This window comes from Falco naumanni, chromosome 4 (genome assembly GCF_017639655.2).
Source record: "Falco naumanni isolate bFalNau1 chromosome 4, bFalNau1.pat, whole genome shotgun sequence".
In the NCBI taxonomy this organism is placed as follows: domain Eukaryota; kingdom Metazoa; phylum Chordata; class Aves; order Falconiformes; family Falconidae; genus Falco; species Falco naumanni.
Window position 1 is genome coordinate 59,682,842 of NC_054057.1, and position 18,598 is coordinate 59,701,439.

Consider the following 18,598-nt stretch of genomic DNA (forward strand, 5'->3'; position numbering starts at 1 on the left):
TTTCAGATGTCCCTCTGGAAAATAACATTTGTGAGAGCACAGCAGACCTCTCAGTCCAGTAACTGCAGTTTAGCACTAGCTTATCTCCGGTGCTTCAGAGCCTGGCAACAAAACACGCCTGGCGCTGGACCAGCTGCACAGTGCAGCACACAGAGGGGAAAACGGTCTTGAGCATAAAGGAGAGGTGCAGTCAGAAATCACAACCCTTTCCTTAGCATTTGCAATACAAAAAGTAGGGCACTTCTTGAGATCACATCCAAGACTTGTCCAGTCCCTGTTCAGGCAAAGTCCCCCTGTGACAATGGCTAAACCAAAAAGCTAAACCAAACCCCGTCAGCACCAGCCACTGAGCCCCTGCTTTGTGCCAGGCTGTCCGCTATTTGCTAACTCGCTAGTCTAGAAAGACCATTTGTATTCCAGAGAACAGAAAGCACTTATAAATGGAAAGCTCAGTTAGCACCTCTTCCAAAAATACTCCTCTAAGGACAGAGCAAGCACAGGACAGCTGTGCCAGCGCTTTCTCACTAGGAAGAGAAAGTTAACCAAAATGAATTAATTGCAAAATACTCCAACTCGCCACAAAGCATTTCTTGCTGTGTAGTCAGAAATACTGCAACACGTGTAATTTCCTACTTCAGTCAAACATACCATGAACCTTTAGGGTAGCTGATGTCTTGTCTTCAGCTGCTTCACATGTATAGGTTCCCTGGTCTTCATATTCACACTTGTGAATAATGAGGCTTCTCTTAGTTCCCTGGGAAATAATCCCAATTTTTTTACTTTGCTGGAGCTCCTTCCCATCCTAGAAGGGAAAAGGCCAAACCAAATCACCATCAAGTCTTCTACATCTGCTGTGAACAAAATGAACATTCAGACCTGTGCTTAATTCACCTGTCTCATTGGATTTCACAGAATTGTGCTTATATGCTGAAACTTAAGCACAGTGCAAAGTTTTCAAGAAGCACAAATGGCTGAAGAACAGGCATAACTTCTGGATGACACCTCCTTGAAGGCTTAAGGCACTGTCATGGTTGGCAACAATTCTTTTTTTTTTTTTAATTAATTAATCTGAAGAATAGTTCTTCAGACATTACCCTGAAGAAATGCTGTTATCCCCATTTAAGGGGAGTATCAGCTGAGCCCCAAGGAAGGTACATCAAATGCCTGGCCTGATCCCCAACATGACTGTCAGGTGTAAAGGGAATTGAGATTTCATCTTAAATCACAGTTCCCAGTGAGGTTATAAATCCTGGGTGACAACTGCTAGGCATGAAGTAAAGCCGCAGACCGCATTGCTGTCGGCTGCAGTGCTCACATTCCGTGTAAGAACAGAAACAGTTAACTTTCAACCCTGTAAACACACCCAGCAAATAAATAACAGAAAGTGATGAAGTAAAGGAAAAGTAAAGGCAAGTAGATGAACGTAAGGACAAGAGAGCAATGCTAAGAGCTGTATACCAAAGGCTCAGACTCACATCCCCTGGAAATGATATTAAAGGCTCTTATTCCCTTCCAGCGAAGTCAAAAATTAAAATACCGCTATCTGTTAAGTGCTGTACCTTGAACCACTTAACGTCCACGTTGGGCCTGGACAGCTCACACTCAAATGTGACCTTGAGCTTCTGAGTTACATCCATGTCTACCAAAGGTTTGCTGATTCTCACAGGCAGTTCTGGAAAAAAAAAAAAAAAAAAAAAAAAAAAAAAAAAAAAAAAAAAAAAAAAAAAAAAGAGAAAGTCCAGTTACTAGAGAATTAGGTCTCCAAGACCATCTGGCACACGCAATTATGAATAGGTAGAGCCTAACTTCCATGCTTAATAAAACTTATGACAACAAAATCATATTGTTTTGAGCACATTGGTATTAGTTGTTCTGTGAACAATGATGTTATAATAATCCTGTTGACATTAGAAGGATGCGTTACCGATGATGGTCTGGTGCTTAGCATCACTTGCAGTCACAAGGAAAGCTTGTTGCCCTCTTAAAAGCTCACTCTCTGGGTCAGGAGATGACACATATCCCACACCAACCAGGACCTGAGACCTCTGGGTCTGCGTACCTGTCACAGTGAGCCTCCCTGATGAATGAATGCCCTCTGCTTTGAAGGAGATGAGTCCTGCATCTTCAAGAGTCACCAAAGATAGAGTCAGTGAATGTTTCTTCCCCAGGACACCAATACTGACATTTGATGCAGGCTTCAGGCGAACACCATCCTTCTGCCAGGTGCCTTCCACATCCTCATGTGACACCTCCACTTCGAAGGTGACAGTCCCTTTCTCAGAGACTTCGAGGGGCTGAAGACCCTTCACCAACTTGATCTGCCTCACTGGAAAACAAGAAGGGCAAGCTGGAGATTGCACACTGACAGCTATGAAATACCCCGAGGACTTCCAAAATAATTATTTCCCTATTCCTCATGCAGGTACCTGCCAATTAAATGGTATCTTACAATTAAAAAGAACACCTTTGTAGGGAACAAAACCTGTCCATGACCATACTGCTAGTATGGCTGCTGTTCTTAAGGTGGATGCTTTCAGCTGGGACAAACAAGTCAAGCAAGCATTGCAGAAAAAGGGTAATGTGACCCTTTTCCTATCAAGGTCCACCACACTCGCTGTCTAGGACAGAAATAAGCTTTGGAATTGTATGCACATACAGAAGACTAGAGACATTCCTGTGCTGGGTGAGGTAGTCACCAATAACCACCAGGAAGAACCACTCAAGAAGATAACACTGTTATTTATACTGGGATCAGGCTCCCTGTGCTGTACAGGAGCAATGTTGCTGAAAATTCTTGTTCTTCAGGCATGATTCAAGAGAAAGAAAATTATCACTAGAGACTAATAAAGCATAAAGGAATAAAAAAATATCGTACAGTTCTTCAACCAGGATAAAACCAGGGAGGGAAGGAAGTAGCAGGAAGAGGAAAAAGCTTTGAGTAAAAGGAAAAGAAAAAAAACCAGCTCATGACATGGTGTGATGTACACTGGCACCTCACAGCCTGGGGGAAAAAGCATCCATGGTTTGGGTGGGTATTACCTGTTTCTATGGCAAGTCATCAGTGTCCTATCAGCCAGTAAAATGGATTTAGTGTTTAAACGTGTTACATTCTTAAAAGAAATTGTCAATTAAAAACAACAAGCAAACAAAAAAATCCTCTAAAAAGTCATTAATTGTTCACAGAAACCTTCAATTCTATGGGTTTCCTGGAGTATTTTGACCTTCCTAGTGCATGTTTAGTAGAGATAATCCACGATCAGCCAGCATCCGAATGCAGGCTTGACAGGAGTGGGCTGTGGGCTCTGTTCTGTGGTCAAGGGCTGGACCCAGCTCCTGGGCTGAGGACACCACACCCTCCCTGAGGCTCAAACATTTCCTGATAGCACCTGTCCTTACACCACATGGGGGACAACAGGGAATAAACTATTTCTCCAAAGGTCCCACAAAGGTGTTATGAATATGCTACAGCATTACTAACAAGCCGGGCAGAAGCACAGTACGGTTCTGCCCAGGAGGGCAGCAGCAGGCTCCATGCAATGCCATCTCCTTGTACCTTCCCTGCCACCCTATCGCTTGTCACACCTCACAGCAGGGTTAGAGAGCAGCACAGACACTGTAGAATCCTGTCTAATTCCTCTTTCAAAGAAACCACACTGATTCCTCTTTCATGGTCTTCTCCAAGGTCATGACCACATAAAAGGAGTTTGCCCCAAGGACAGATCTCAAACCAGACAAATGAGGGAAGTGCAGACACTTACAGGAACTTGCTCTTTGCTTCCCAAAGACGGACACCAGAAATCCTGACTTTGCTCGCTAGAGGTTGCATCCGTCCCCTATTTCTGATCTGATTTTTGTGGCCAGTCCCTATTCCCTCAGGGTACCTCATGCTCTGAACAGTGTACCTGCTACTGTCTAACCTTCTCCTAGGATGTCTATTGACATACCAGCCCTTCAAACAGTGAATGGAGCAAGGACCAAACTGAAGTTATTCCAAGGAGATTACAAAAGGGACTTGCAAAAACATTAACTAAATACCATAGCAATTAACTCAGTGAGTAGCCTCCTGGCTATATCCTCACCTGGTGTTGTACATAGGATGGAAAAAAAACCCACCAACCAAACTTTTTCAAAAGTCTTGTCATAAAGCAGCAACAGTTGGGGAATGGTAGAACTTTACAGGATTTATTTAAATAGACAACATTTTCTGTCAAGAGATTTGAAATTTCATACTTGTGTTCCCAGTATGATTTCTGCTATAATTAATTGACCTAATTATGCTTTTCCCTGCTGAAAGCTTAGAGGTGTATTACCCATGTCATTACCCATGACTGACTTATTTAAGTCTTCCACAAATGTTTCCACCTGGTTACAACTGAAAATAGATATTCAGCCAGATATGTCATTGTTTCAAGTAGCTCAGTTGTTTTTACAATCTCCTGGCATCTTAAAATCAGAACAGATGCTTATCTTTTGATGAAGCAACTTTTATAGTGGAGCAAATCAACAGATTTTCACATAGCTATTCCTTCTTTACATTGCTCCAAAAGCAATCTCAAACCAAACAGTACTGGTCCAGCTCAGTGGGTTTTTTTTAAAAAGTCCCTCTGAAATCCACCGCCTTAGCCTAAAGCTGAGCACCAAATAACAGTAGCTCAATTCCCCAGACTGCGAGCATTTAAAGAACTGCTGACCTCAATGTAAGCTCTAACACGTTCTATTGAAAGGAGCTCATTTGCTTAAACATAAAAAAATAGAGCATAATTTAGGCTTCTCCTTTTAGAGTCTTGCTTTTGCTGTAAAGCAGCGTGAGAGCTCGGTGCCATCTCAGCTGGAGGACTTGGAGGCAGCACACATATGGGCTAGTGAGATACTTGTATACGGTCCCTTTCTTCCTGCGTCTCATAACTAAGGCTTAGATGATCATATGCAGAAAGAATTCCCTGCTATAGTGAGTCGATTCCCCTTTTTTATCATGGTCTCTTCTCAGATCACCTTGAGTTTTCATCACTGCATGGAACTATCTCAATTCATCAACAGAGGAGCTACTTTCTACAGTGACACTAAGTGTAAGCGATGAGAATGCAGCTGCGTGCCTGGGAAGCACAAAGCAAAATCCTCTCTCCATCACAATAGGAAGTTCATGAACGAGACACAGATACACATTTATGCTTGCATGACTCACCTTGCACAACACACTCTTGACAGCTATCAGAACTACCCAGTTACCTCCTGCATAAAGACTGGTCCATCATTTTTGTTTTTACTACTTGGCTGTAGCAACATCCAGTGCCTAAAAATAGGTGTAACAATCTACAAACAACTGCTAACAATTCTTGCTGGAAGGAATATGAATATCACCCAGAGTCTGAAAAAAATGCCTTGGGGTGCAACATGTGAAAGAGGATGGAGCAGAAAACTGCACTGTACCACACTGCATTCTTCCAACACATTGTGACTGTGGAAATGCTGTGTTTCTTTAACTTCCATGGACCCAGTTCATCTGATTTAACTGAGATAGTAAACCTGAATCTACCTCTAAATCAGGATCATAGTCACCCATGGTTCCTTGAATATTTAAGACACTCCAGAAGGTAATTCAGTGCATCTAAGACTTTAAGCACTCCTTGGAGGTCTTTTCATCTCTCTGTTAACTACAGAGGGAGTTGAAAGTAACGTGCTACATTGAGGCCTCATGAATCCAAGATGAATCTACCAGCTGCTAGTCACTGCTAATGTCTGTTTTATTCTAGAGCTATTCAGTTCAGAGAAAAAAGATGAGCAACCACCAGCAGAAGTGATAACTGCCCCGTATCGGGATGCTAAAGCAGTGAGGTTTTAACAGCTCTCAGCCAGGAAGGTTTTGAAAATGAAATGAGCAGTGCATGGAAGTGATTTGAAAGACCCTGTTCTGTATGAGATAGTCTGTCATCATTTTTATATATTCAATTCCATCAGAAGACCACAAGATTATAAGGCTGGAAAGACCTAGAAAAAATCATCTAGTCCTTCTCTCCTCCTCTAAGACACGCTCAGCTCTTTATGTCATCTCAGACAGATAGTTTGCTAACCTTTTCTTAAACCCACGATGGAGGCTCCAGGACCTCTCCAAACAACCTACTCAGTCATCCAACCATTAAAAAGCTTTTTTATTGTATAACCCAGATCTTTCTCATTGTGATTGAAGTCCATTATTTCCTGTCATTATTTCCACATGGAGAACAGACTGTTCCCTTCCACTTCACAACAGCTTTTTATGTACTTGAAGTCTGTTATTGAGTCCATCCTTACCTATTATTTATGACCTACACAGCACCGATTGGTGGCAGGGGCTTTACAGACAAAATTAGATAGTCCTTCAGAGCTTAAATCCTATCTTCATCTATCCTGTAACAATCACGACAAAAGGATGGAGGAAAAAGGACAGAAGTACAGGGCTACAGCTGACATCATTAGCTTGCTTGAAAGGGCAGCACCCTCAGATAGATTTGCTCTTGTAGTTTTTTTAACCCTGACTGAATATGAAGAGACATTTAGAAAGAGGTGGTCTGAAGAGAAGAAATAGGGTAATGGATGGCTGAAGGGGGAATGGTTTGCTAAAAGCCATACAAAGGAAAAAAAACAGAGCATACCAGAGAGCGAGAAATTTCAGAGGAAAGAGAAGAATCAGCTAAGAAGCTTAACGGTCAACAGCATGACTGAAAGCTGGCAGGATGAGATGGAGGCAACAGGAACCAGCCAGCCATTCTCTGTTTACTGCCCTTGTTTTAACCTCCTCTTGCCATTTGACTGATGGCCAAGCCCCTGGTTATGTCCCTGTGTCCCCATGGGGGGGCAGGGGAGGCAGCAGCCATTATGATAATGGAAGAGACCAGAATCTACCCCCAAACCCTGTCCCAGGTATTTATAGAACTGGAGATCGTTCAACTTACTTTCCACATTGATCTTGGCTTGGGTCTTGTCATCAGGACTCTCACAGCAATAGAAGCCCCTGTCTGCAAAGGAGATGTCCTTAACCACCAAGGTATGCTTTGTTCCCTCAGCTTTGATCTCTATTTTTTCACTGGGCTTCAATACGATGCTGTTCCTCATCCACTTCACCCCTGCAGGCTTGGTCAGCTCTACCTCCAAGGTCACTGTGTCCCTCTCTTGAACCGTTCTGGGCTCCAGTTTCTTCTTGAATGAAATTGAGGCCTCTGCCAAAGGAGGAGAAATATTAGTAAGAATGTAGAGGATCCAGAAAACAGGATTTCGGACAAAATTGAAGCGCTAGCTCACATATCTCCCATCCCAATATATTCTGGGGGTCTCTGTTTAATGATGTGAATTTCCCTGCTGCTAACATAATCAGTCAGAGGGAAGGCTATATAAAACAACACAGGTCACAGCATCAGTGACAGCCTGTCGAAGGGGCATTACGACCTCTTACCTCGGACTCTGAGATTGGCTTTGCTTTCTACACCCTCAGCGTTGGCAGAGATTTCAGCTGCATCTTCCAGTGTCAGATCAGTGATGGTGAGGCTGTGACTGGTATCCTTCTGCGAGATCACATACTTCTTGCTGGCTTCAATCTTGACACCGTTCCTGAGCCAAGTGACCACAGCATCACTGGGAGAGACGGTGCACTTGAACACAGCCTCGTTGCCTTCCTCAGAGACCACGCTGTTGAGGCTTGTAATGAATTTCACCACTCTGGGAGCTGGTGGATAGGAATAAAACATTTAGCAGCTTTGTTCTCTGAGACACAGCATAAGCACCTTCAAAGAGCCAAAAGCTTCTATGATGTTATCAGAAGCAGCAATTTTTATTACTTTAAGTGATGACAATAATGGGTCATCACATTTCCCATGTTTTAGTTTTGTGTATAAAGATGCCAGAAGAGAGGGGCAAAGAAAGCTGGGGGGGGAAGGGAAAGAGGGGGCGGGAGGGCGGGAGGAGGTCCCATCTTATATTTGGGTTACTTAATTTCAGCCTCAAATGTAATATGAGGGTCAATTTGCCCACATATTAAGAGACCTGAGCTTAACAGGTCTCAAAAATCATTATATTCTTCACAAACAGAGGTTCCACTGACATTGGGAGAGGAAATGGAGTTTTGGATGTTGTTCCCAGGACACAGCACAAATACATGAACAACTCAGCTTTGCAGAATTGTAATGGCTAAGAACCAAACCCAAGGATCCTGCCACGTTGCCACCACGACAAACATACCTTTGGGGGTGATGGTAATGCTGCTCTTGTCATCTCTGGACTCACAGGAGTACTCTCCCTCATCCTCAGCCCGGATGCCTGTTATTGTCAGGGTTCGTTTGATCCCCTCTTCATGAATCTGGAAACGCTTGCTGGGCTTGATCTCAACTCCGTTCCTGCACCACATCACCTTCCCTTTGGCGTGGCTCACATCACAGGTCAAAGAGACGCTGCCTCCAATCTCAGCATTAACAGGTTCAAGTTTTTTGGCAAACTTCACTGGGATTTCTGAGATCCAGAAGAGGGAAAAATGATGAGAAAGAAAATTATAAGAAACACATTCCAAGAAACTGGGTCTGGCCAACTTACATAAATAAATAGATAAATAAGTAAATGAAAAACCAAACAAAACCAGAACATATTTGGGGATCAGGGTAGACAAAAACAAACCAGAAAGGTGGAAATTTAGGGAGATTCCTTTGACATGGTATTTTAATATCACTATCATTCTGTAAAGCAAGAACAGCGTCTTAAAACATGATTGGGTATTGCTTTCCTTTCTTTCTCATCTTTTACCTGATGGGACCATGTAGAGTTTTTACATCAGAGTCTGAAAACCTGTAGGAATGCATAAGCCCCAGCCACCTTCGTCTCTCCTGTTACTGGAGACACAAGCAATGGAGTCAGAGAAACCCAGGGTGTGATTTCTCTCATCCTGAAGGGGACATTGAAGAGATCAGGTGTATCATGATCTATTAGCAACCACCCCTCTGCAATGGCTCCGAAGGGAGCCGAGGGAGTGCATCTTAGATGCAGACATCTCCAGTGTGACTGAAGAGGAAGGAGCAGGTCTTTGCTCTGGGACATCTCCCCTCTCATCTCCTGTGGTATTTCATCCTTCTCGTCAGTTTATAGCCTTAGCCTTGACTAGGGAACAGCATCCCAGGTCCACCATCCGACAGATAGAGGAGGATCTAACTCAGGTCCTGCTTCCCCATGTGACTAACTCACAGATCTTCTCCTCACACAACACCCCCCGGCATCCTCAACAGCTTTGTTGTGCTGGTGAGCAGACTGGGGAAGAGCTAGGTCTCTGCCATGACCCAGCTACTGGGGTTGGGCAGAGACAGAAAGAGCATAATGCAAGTGGGGAGCAGACACCAGGAGAAGCAGCCATCGCAGGCTTCCTGGTTCCTCCAAGTGGACAGAAAAGGTGAAAACCTGGGCATCTGGAAGCAGGAGAACTTTGCTCACCCATGGTGGGCCAGCCACAGCAGCTACAACAACAATTCAAGCCTTGAGGTTGGAACACTTTTACAAAGAGTTTGGACTTCACCTCCATCCTACCATGACAGAAGTGTAGCTGTTGGGTTGGGACATGACCTGTGTGCTGCTCTCTACTCACCTTTCACCTGCACTTTGAATTCCTGCTTGTCGTTCTTTGTCTGGCACGTGTACACAGCAGTGTCTGTGCTCTCAGCCAGGGTCACCGTCAGGGTCCTGCATGCCCCCTCACTCTTGAGCTCGTATTTCTTGCTTGCCTTGATTTCCGTTCCATCCTTGAACCACTTCACTGGAGCAGTTTCAGGTGTTACTGAAGTAGTCAGTGTGATGCTTTCATGTTCCTGAACAATGAGAGGTTCTTTCTGGACAACTTTCTTCTCAAATTTAGCCTCTGGTTCTAGGAAAGACATTGAAATCGGAAACCAAAAACTTAATGCTCAAATCTGTAACACAGTAATTTCCTCTTACTCTCTCTTCGTGACTCACAACACCAGCTCATTCATGATCTGCAGTGACCCAGGCAATGTCTGAGTATTTGTGGCTGATACAATCTTTTGCTGAGCAGGAAGAAAGAAAATGATCTGTCAGGCAACCCAGAGCTGCTTCTTAGAAAAGAAGCAAAGGAAAGGAATTGCAAATACCCATTTTTATCTGCTGCTCACAAAAAAACTTGTTTCTTAGGAGTAAAATGACCTATATAATTCTTTCCTTTCCCATTTTTAGGAATTTAGGTCCAATTAAGAAATATTAAAGTGCAAAACCTGAATTTATGGCCTGTTTTCTTTTCTCTTTGTTGTATTACCTTTCTCCTAGTCTCTTTTCATCTTGTACAACCCTTTGCCACAAAACTGGGAAGTTTTGGGACACGGACCAGCTTTTCTTGGTCATCTTTCTCCACAAATCTATTGCTGCACTTCAAAGCTTCCCACTTCTTTCAGCTCCCCACCAGTGAAACAGGTTCATCAATGGGGTGTGCAAAGAAGATAAGCAAAAACTGCATAGCATGTACATAGCCCAAAAAAAGTCTTCAGCCAGATTCCTCACCTCTACACTGCTAGATTGAAAAAGGCCAAATTAACATGCGGTGTGGTTCACTGATGTTGCTCCAGGGGAAATGGTTGCTGCACCATGGCTGCTGGGTAGGGAATATTCAGTTTTACTCTAAAGCCACACAAATTGCTGCTTCGCCCCTCAAAGTGAGCACTCACCAGTTATTTCCAACTTGAAAGTCAGCTTCTGGCCTGCAGCCTCACAGATGTATTCTCCAGCATCTTTCTTCTCCAGCTGGTCTATAACCAGGCGCCGGGTTTTGCCCACAGTTTCTATTTTGAATTTCCTAGAGGAAACAAGCAGCCTTCCATCCTTGTACCATTTTACTTCAGTTGCATCCTCTGCTACCTCACAGCTGAGGGTGGCACTTTCCGTCAGGACAGCTTTCACCTCCTTCTGAACCTTTTCCTGGTTTATAAATGCAGGTTTTGGCTCTGAGTGCAGAAACAGAAGAAAATATTGATCAAGGGATTAAAATAAGATCAATCGTATTAATTTCTGTGCACATGTTTTAAAATGTTTAGGTTGTCAACTGCCAAAACAGATTGCTTTCAGTGGGCAAAATCTACCCTTCTGTGTGACTGAACTGCCATGTGGAAAACTGGGAAGTAAGAGCCTAGGAATAGAAAGGACCAAGAGGGTTGTTGAAATCATCCTATGGTTGCAAGCCATCATACATAAAATATTTAATTAAAGCATTCCCAAAGAACATCTGTCCCGCATATCACCAAAAGCTCCCACGTTGCTTTTACTTAAGACCTAGGACAGAAATACGGGACTAAGAGCTTATGGAACAGACTCTTCATGGTTTCTTCCACTGTCACAAATGTGACTGTCAAAGAGACAAAGGAAATACAATTGTATTTCTGCATCAGTAGAACTCCCTGCAGTACTCAGGTAGGTCAAGATCATGGACAGCAACATACCCAAGACTGTTGCAATGTCAACACTCCCTTTAGCATCACATGCTTGAAGGGGTTTGGGCACCTTGTGAAACCTGTTCCAAAAGAGTAATCTCTGGGAATCTTTCACAACAAAGGGACATTTAACACCTGGTAGAAGTAGTAAGGTATCTCAGAAGGCTGAGATCTCCTACGCACAACAGCCCAAATTCAGAAAAAGTGCTGAGTTTTTAACCCATCTTGAGGTGTGCCACTGCTGAAATTCCAAATGACAAAACATATTCCAGCCTTACAGTTCTCAGAAATGGGACTAGAAGTCTAACAAGAAAAGGATTTTTGAATGCCTCTTTCCTTCCAAGAGGTTCAATGCACAAGAATCACCCTTTGGCATCCCAGGAATGGGAGAGAGCTGAATAAAATGTAGATTATTATTACTATTATATTTGTATCTGTAACTATTATTACATAGACAGGCTAAGAATGAGATAGGCCTTTGTGCCATGTTAAAGCCAAATATTCCACTTTCTAAGAATCCAAGCAACAAGGTACAGAAAACCAGGTGAACCCTACAGGCTGCAACAAAGCCCACCAACCGTTGCAACTGCACCATAGTGTAAGAGTTGTTGCAATTATTACTTTATTATCCTCTCCTGTAATTTAGACAAGTATGTCTTACCTGTAACACCAATCTTGAAGGTCAGTTTCTGGCCAGCAGCCTCGCAGGTGTACTCCCCAGCATCTTTCTTCTCCACCTGACACACCACCAGGCGACGTGATTTGCCCTCCGACTCCACCTTGAACTTCTTGCTGGAGGTGATCAGTTTCCCATCCTTGTACCATTTCACGTCAGTCTTCTCCTGGGCCACCTCGCAGCTCAGTGTGGTGTTTTCTGATAGTGCAGCTTTCACCTCCTTCTGCACCTTCTCCTTGTTGGTAAACACAACTTCTGGCTCTGAAAAGAGAGAGAAATTCAAAGTGTCTCCAAGTTGTGATGCTGCCCAATCCCCTTCTTGTGGCTTACAGGTAACACTGGAAACCAAATCTCTGACTTGACAACAGGTGTTTAAACATATTGGCAGAACATGAAAACCGCTTTGTGGTAGAGGTTGGGGGGGGGATGGTGTTTTTTTGTTGGTTTTTTTGTGTTTTTTTTTAAAGCTTTCTGTTGCTTTGTCACAAATCACACAAAGATTAGTATTTCTACAACAGTAAGACAGATCATCTGGATGGTTCATAAGAGCGTGTGTGGCAGGGTCCAGTCAAGGCAGGATACATTTCTGTTGAAGTTGAGTGCAAAGTAACAATTTTTTAGAGGCAGGAGCTGGCCCATGCTGTCATGGTCCTATATTATTGATTTCTTTAGTTCTCAATAGCTGCCTCTGCTGCCTTTTAGGTCATTTTGTTAAGTGAGAAGCATGTTAGACCAGGACTGATACATTCAGGACTGTTATTACTTCTTATGTGACCTTGAGAAAAGCTCAGCTCATCTTACATCCAAATGGTGAAATCCCCTTGTTGTCCAGAAGACACCTCAGTCATACCACTTGCAAGAGGATCAGGAAGCAGGGAGGGAGTTGGAAAAAGCTGAATCCATTTTACCACTCTACAGCCCCAGCAGGGTGATGAATCTGGAATGAGTCTCCACGACACCTTCTTTCCCTAGTTGCCTTATATATCTTGATAGACCTTGACATATATCAAGCCTTACTGCCACATTCTCTGCCAAGGCTGAAACGAACCCATCCAAGAGAAAGAAGAAGAGTGCAGATGTTGGGCAGACACCCAGCTGCTCTCCACCATGACCTTGCTCTGAAATGCACTGAGAATCAGCTGTGGTGCAGAGCTGTTCTGGTTGCACCAACGTGTGAGGACGGAGATGTGCAATCAGTACTTTCTTTCCCACAGCCCTTTTCCTACAGAGAAGGATAGTTCCCGAAGTCTCTCCAAGCATGTAGCTTGCTGTTTTAAGGGTTTTATGAAGCTTTACATTTAAGATATAAATAGAACTGTATTTCTAACTCTTTGTCCCATTTCCACATCAGAGTTAGGCCATTCCAAAGATGTTCTCTACAAATTTGAAGGGTAACAGGAAAAAAAATTATGAAACTACATTAATTTTTCAAATATTCTAGAAATAGGAATGATAGGCCAAAATCTTCTCTTACCTGTGACACCAATCTTGAAGGTCAGTTTCTGGCCAGCAGCCTCGCAGGTGTACTCCCCAGCATCTTTCTTCTCCACCTGACACACCACCAGGCGACGCGATTTGCCCTCCGACTCCACCTTGAACTTCTTGCTGGAGGTGATCAGTTTCCCATCCTTGTACCATTTCACGTCAGTCTTCTCCTGGGCCACCTCGCAGCTCAGTGTGGCGTTTTCCGATAGTGCAGCTTTCACCTCCTTCTGCACCTTCTCCTTGTTGATGAAAGCATCTTCTGCCTCTGGAATTAAGGGTACAGGGGCAGATTCAGAAAGTTAAGCTTTCACACACACACACCCCTTCCCAAATGCACATCTGGATTGCGGTGCTGAAACGGCTTTCCTATTCACATTCCCTGTCACCACCATCAACTGAACTGTTAATCTCTGAATTACATCAAGTGCCTGGTGCAGGACTCCTTTACTGGCAGTCCCAAAGATACATAGCCCCAAAGATGCTTTCATTTCCACCACAACCATTCTCCAAAATCTGCATAAAAGAAGTTCACCTACCCCTAAGTCCGTCAGCACACCAGGCACACAGTCTATAAGAAGTCTGTTGAACTGTCGAAACCACCCAAGAGCTGCAATTTGCTTTGCCAGCAAAAGCAAAGCTAGTCTCGGGAAACAAACTTCATGAGCCTTTTCTGCGCCTATATCTTTATTTCCCAAATATTCTAAAGTTGTGGCATCCCAGAAGTGTATTTCTCTAACGAATGAAAACTAGCCAGCTCCCGTGGTATTTGCTTTGCACTGCACAGCACCAGAATCAAAAAGCAATTCAATACATGAACTGCTCAATTTGCTTTAAATTCATCAAGATCCAGCTGAGGGTTGTCAAGAGTAAAACTGGTTCTTGTTAATATTATGGTGAAAAGACCTGGTTTCCTCAGCTACTACTTCTGAGAAGAGTTCCAGTATTTCAGTTGACAGAGGCCATAATAAATAGGTTTCCTCCATAATAAACAGAGACTTTATTTCAGGAAGGGGCATTCACAAGAGAATACATGTGCTCAGAAGGTGTGCTGTGTCCTTTAATTCCTCCTGCAATCATTCAACTCTCATTTTGCTATCAGTGCATCTTCACCAGGTTCCTGGGAAAATTTCCTGATGACCTTCAGCCTGCCCTAGGCTTGGGCTACAGAAATCCACTGCACTCTTAGTTTTAAAAGAAGGGAGACAGATCTAATAGCATGAACAAATGCTCAAGTAAACCAGCAAAACCTAAATGTTTGCTCAGTCACTGACTGCTGAGATGGAATTTGCCAAGCCACAAAACTTCCCTCTCCTTCCAATTTTTAAGACGTGCAACAGGGATGCAGCAAATTCTCCCACCTGTGACATCAATCTTGAAGGTCAGTTTCTGGCCAGCAGCCTCGCAGGTGTACTCCCCAGCATCTTTCTTCTCCACCTGACACACCACCAGGCGACGCGATTTGCCCTCCGACTCCACCTTGAACTTCTTGCTGGAGGTGATCTGTTTCCCATCCTTGTACCATTTCACGTCAGCCTTCTCCTGGGCCACCTCGCAGCTCAGCGTGGCATTCTCCTTCAGCACTGTCTTCACCTCCTTTTGAACTTTGTCTTTGTGTTCAAACACATCATCTGCAAGATTGGAAAGAAGAAAAAATTTAGAAGAAAAAAAAAAAAAAAAGCCCATAAAAATGAAAGCTTTGCCTCCAAGATCACAGGGTATTGGGTTTTCAATGGGAGACCACCTGGTAGATTACAGTTTAAATAAAGCAGCCATAAAATCAAAAAGGCTAACAGAATCAGTTAAGCAAATGCTTGAGGAAGCACTGGCAGGGACACCTTGCTTCCAGACAGCCTAGTTTCTTGCTGCTGCTCGCTTGGGCAGCCAGAACTGCCATGCCTGATCTTCAGGCTTACACCAGCTTTCCTGCACACATTCTGTAGGGTCACTCTCTGCAGGCCAAGCAGGACTCTCTTGGGGAAGGTGTGTTTTGGCCACTTGCAGAGAAGACAAGGCTGCATATTCAGAGTAAACAGCAGATACTCCAGGCAGGATCCTTCATTTGCCAATGCTGCCCCATATGTGGGTAAAGGAATATTCAGGGAAAAAAAAAAACCACAACAAAACCTACAAGGGTTATGAAATAGATGCGTAACAACTGGAGTACCCTCAAAGATTTGTATGGACCTGTGTCCTCATGGAACAGCATCACTTCCCAGATATATTCTACAGATCATGTGCTACTAATAGTACAAAATCAGAGTCATAAAATAATTTAGGTTAGGAGTGATCTCTGGAGGTCATCCAGTGCCACTTCCCCACTCAGAGCAGATAAAATTACATCAAGTTACGCAGGGCCATGTCCCATTGAGTTCTGAATATTTCCAGTGATGGAGATCCCACAGTCTCAAGGCTCATGTTCCAGAGCTTGACCACCCTCATGGTGCAAGTGTTTCCTAGTCTCTTTTCAGAACTTCCCACGTTCCAGCTCATATGCTTTGCCTCTTCTGTCACCATGCATTTCTGAGAAGAATGTGGAGCTGTGGACTCTACACCCTCCCATTAGACAGCTGCAGGCAGCAATAATATCTCCCTTTTTTCTTTTCTAGACTGAACAAATTCACTTCCCTCAGCCTCTCCTCATATGACATGTGCTTCAGCCCCTTAATCATCCTTGTTGCCTCCACTGGAGATGTGCAACAGCAACTTGGATTTCCAGATGGAGTAGCTGTCAGATTCTCCAATCAAGCAGGCACTGACTTCAGAAAAGTAATTTGATTTTAGGCTTGCTTTTGGTAAATTCCAAGGATATTATTTTAGAAGCTGGGCATGGGAAGTAACTTTGGATGTAGAGATCACAAGATGATCTAGTCTGCAGTAAATAGAGGGATTAACAAAAATATATCTGTAACACACTTGTTTGAAGCTACCAAACTTGTGTGGATTATGAGAACTGATTCATGAAGAACAGATTAACGATTTGTTCAGGACTCAGTGTGGAACATGGTATCTTCACACTAAAGTGTTCAGAATCTGTACTTCACCCAGCAGAAAAACAGGAAGGAAAGGATCAGCAAGGCCAGGTTAAAAATAAACCAAACAAACCAAAACCAAACCAAAACACTTTTAAATCCTTTAAAAGACAGAGCACATACAAGAAAAGGAAAAAAGGAAAACTCTGCTGGAAAGCTGCGTCTCTGGAACCCGTAACTGTGGTAAACCAGCACGATTTGCCAGAAGTCAGGCTGGATCCGAGCTCATGCAGGAGGTTAAGACACCTAGCGAGGGGCACTCTAGCACCAGAAATACATGTAGACAGGGGAAGCACTGGGGATGCACAGTGTGGGTTTCATGTTTCAAAGCTCTTTGTATCACACTTCTGAAGAAAACAAGCCAGTGTTCCTAGAAAGTGTTCTACAGGCTAATTTGTTCTTTTGGGTTCTTACCCTCACTCCAGGAAGATGTTTTGCCCTTCAGTACAAAGCAATGGAGGTTCCACAAGGAGGTAAACCGAGTGAGGAACTCCTAAGCTCACACCTTATATTCTACCCTAGGCAACTCTCTTCAGTGAAAACTTTTGGATGTTTGACTTTCCCTCAGGGCAAAGGCACTTCTTACACAAAGTACCATCGTTCAGTTGTACCTTGATCAACAGGAAGGTAAAAAAAATGGTGATTTAGGGTTGAAGCATAGAGGGTCAGAAGATCCGTTTTCCAGTTCTGGTTCTACAGCATACTTCTCCAGCAGTCTTGAAGGAGAACGCAAATGGGTCCCACCATTTCTGCCTTTAAAGTGACCAGTAAAGTGACAAGACAGAGCCTGTTTTTCTCCATTCTAATAGTTACCCATTTGCAAAATCTATGTAACGGCTTCTCTTTGGTAGCAATGGGCTTAGGCAACACCCATCTGTGTCTTGCAGACAAAATGCCTGTCCCATTTTCCATGACACCCAAGTACCTCAAAGCTTGTGACAGGAAAAATACCTCCATGAGGAAGTATTCTTATCTTGTCTCTTCTCACCCCTGCTTACGGAGAGGATGGGGGATGCAGAGAAGGTTGGTGATAGTGAGGTCTCCCCCACATCAACCTGTAGAGGACAGTGCTACTTCCCAAAAACCTGAACCCCTGTCTCTGAGCCATGGGATTTTCTCTCATAATTATGGCTGTTTCTCAGAAGCCCTAAAAGTCAAGCCAATCCTTGGGTTTTCATCCAAGTGTCTCATGCAACCCTCTATTATTGCTGTCAGCAGCTTCCCTCACCTGCTTAGCTGCCAGCACAAACAACTGCTGAGAGCACTTCCCTGCCTCGTTGCATCCAGCAGAGGATAAATATCTCCTGGTCCCAGTTGAGAAGATCCCTCCACAAGAAGCTAAGAAGAGCTCTTCCTTCAAAGAGTGTGGTAAGATCCTTTGTTAATTTCTGCCTTTCACAGTTTCATTTATAACCTGCTATGATTTTTCTAACAGCTTCTTCTATTTAGACATTCATTGTTTGAAATAATGATCTCAGTCTTACCCTCTGCTGCTCCTACAACCTACACAGAGCCACAGAAAAAGGTCACATAATTAATCCATGGAATAAGTATTACCATAGCTTTTCTGGCACAAAGGAGAGTTGCCAAACACCACAGAGAATGAGGCAGATTTGCCCCCAGTTTCCTTGTAGGGTCTCAGTCCCCACCAACATACACCACAGTAGGCAGCCAGGGCAGAGCAAGCAGAAAGAAACCCACCGTTTGTACCTCAACAAGACCCACAACTGGCAGTCACAAGGATCTCAGTGCTGTAACACCATGCTTTACTCAGGCCACACTGGGAGCAGGCCAGCCACAAACCACATCCAGTGTGGATAATACACAACCACCTTCATAGCCAAGTCCAAAATAAAAAGCTCAGGGCCATGACCAGTGCACCAGGCTGTGGAGATGCGCACACCTTTAAACAGACATTGTTAGATTCTAGCACTGGGTGAATCCACTGAAACAGAAAAGGGCAAATGTTT

At 43.7% G+C, this 18,598-nt stretch overlaps 1 protein-coding gene across 1 annotated transcript in view; it reads right to left on the reverse strand.

Annotated features, from left to right (window-relative positions):
- OBSCN (obscurin, cytoskeletal calmodulin and titin-interacting RhoGEF) overlaps positions 1–18,598 on the reverse strand; it is a 185,715-nt gene that overhangs the window by 133,436 nt on the left and 33,681 nt on the right. Inside the window, 11 exon segments of the mRNA XM_040591699.1 lie at positions 649–802; positions 1,560–1,672; positions 2,060–2,326; positions 6,930–7,193; positions 7,427–7,696; positions 8,209–8,475; positions 9,593–9,868; positions 10,680–10,955; positions 12,100–12,375; positions 13,589–13,864; positions 14,958–15,227. Of these exon segments, the coding sequence (XP_040447633.1) occupies positions 649–802; positions 1,560–1,672; positions 2,060–2,326; positions 6,930–7,193; positions 7,427–7,696; positions 8,209–8,475; positions 9,593–9,868; positions 10,680–10,955; positions 12,100–12,375; positions 13,589–13,864; positions 14,958–15,227 (2,709 nt within the window).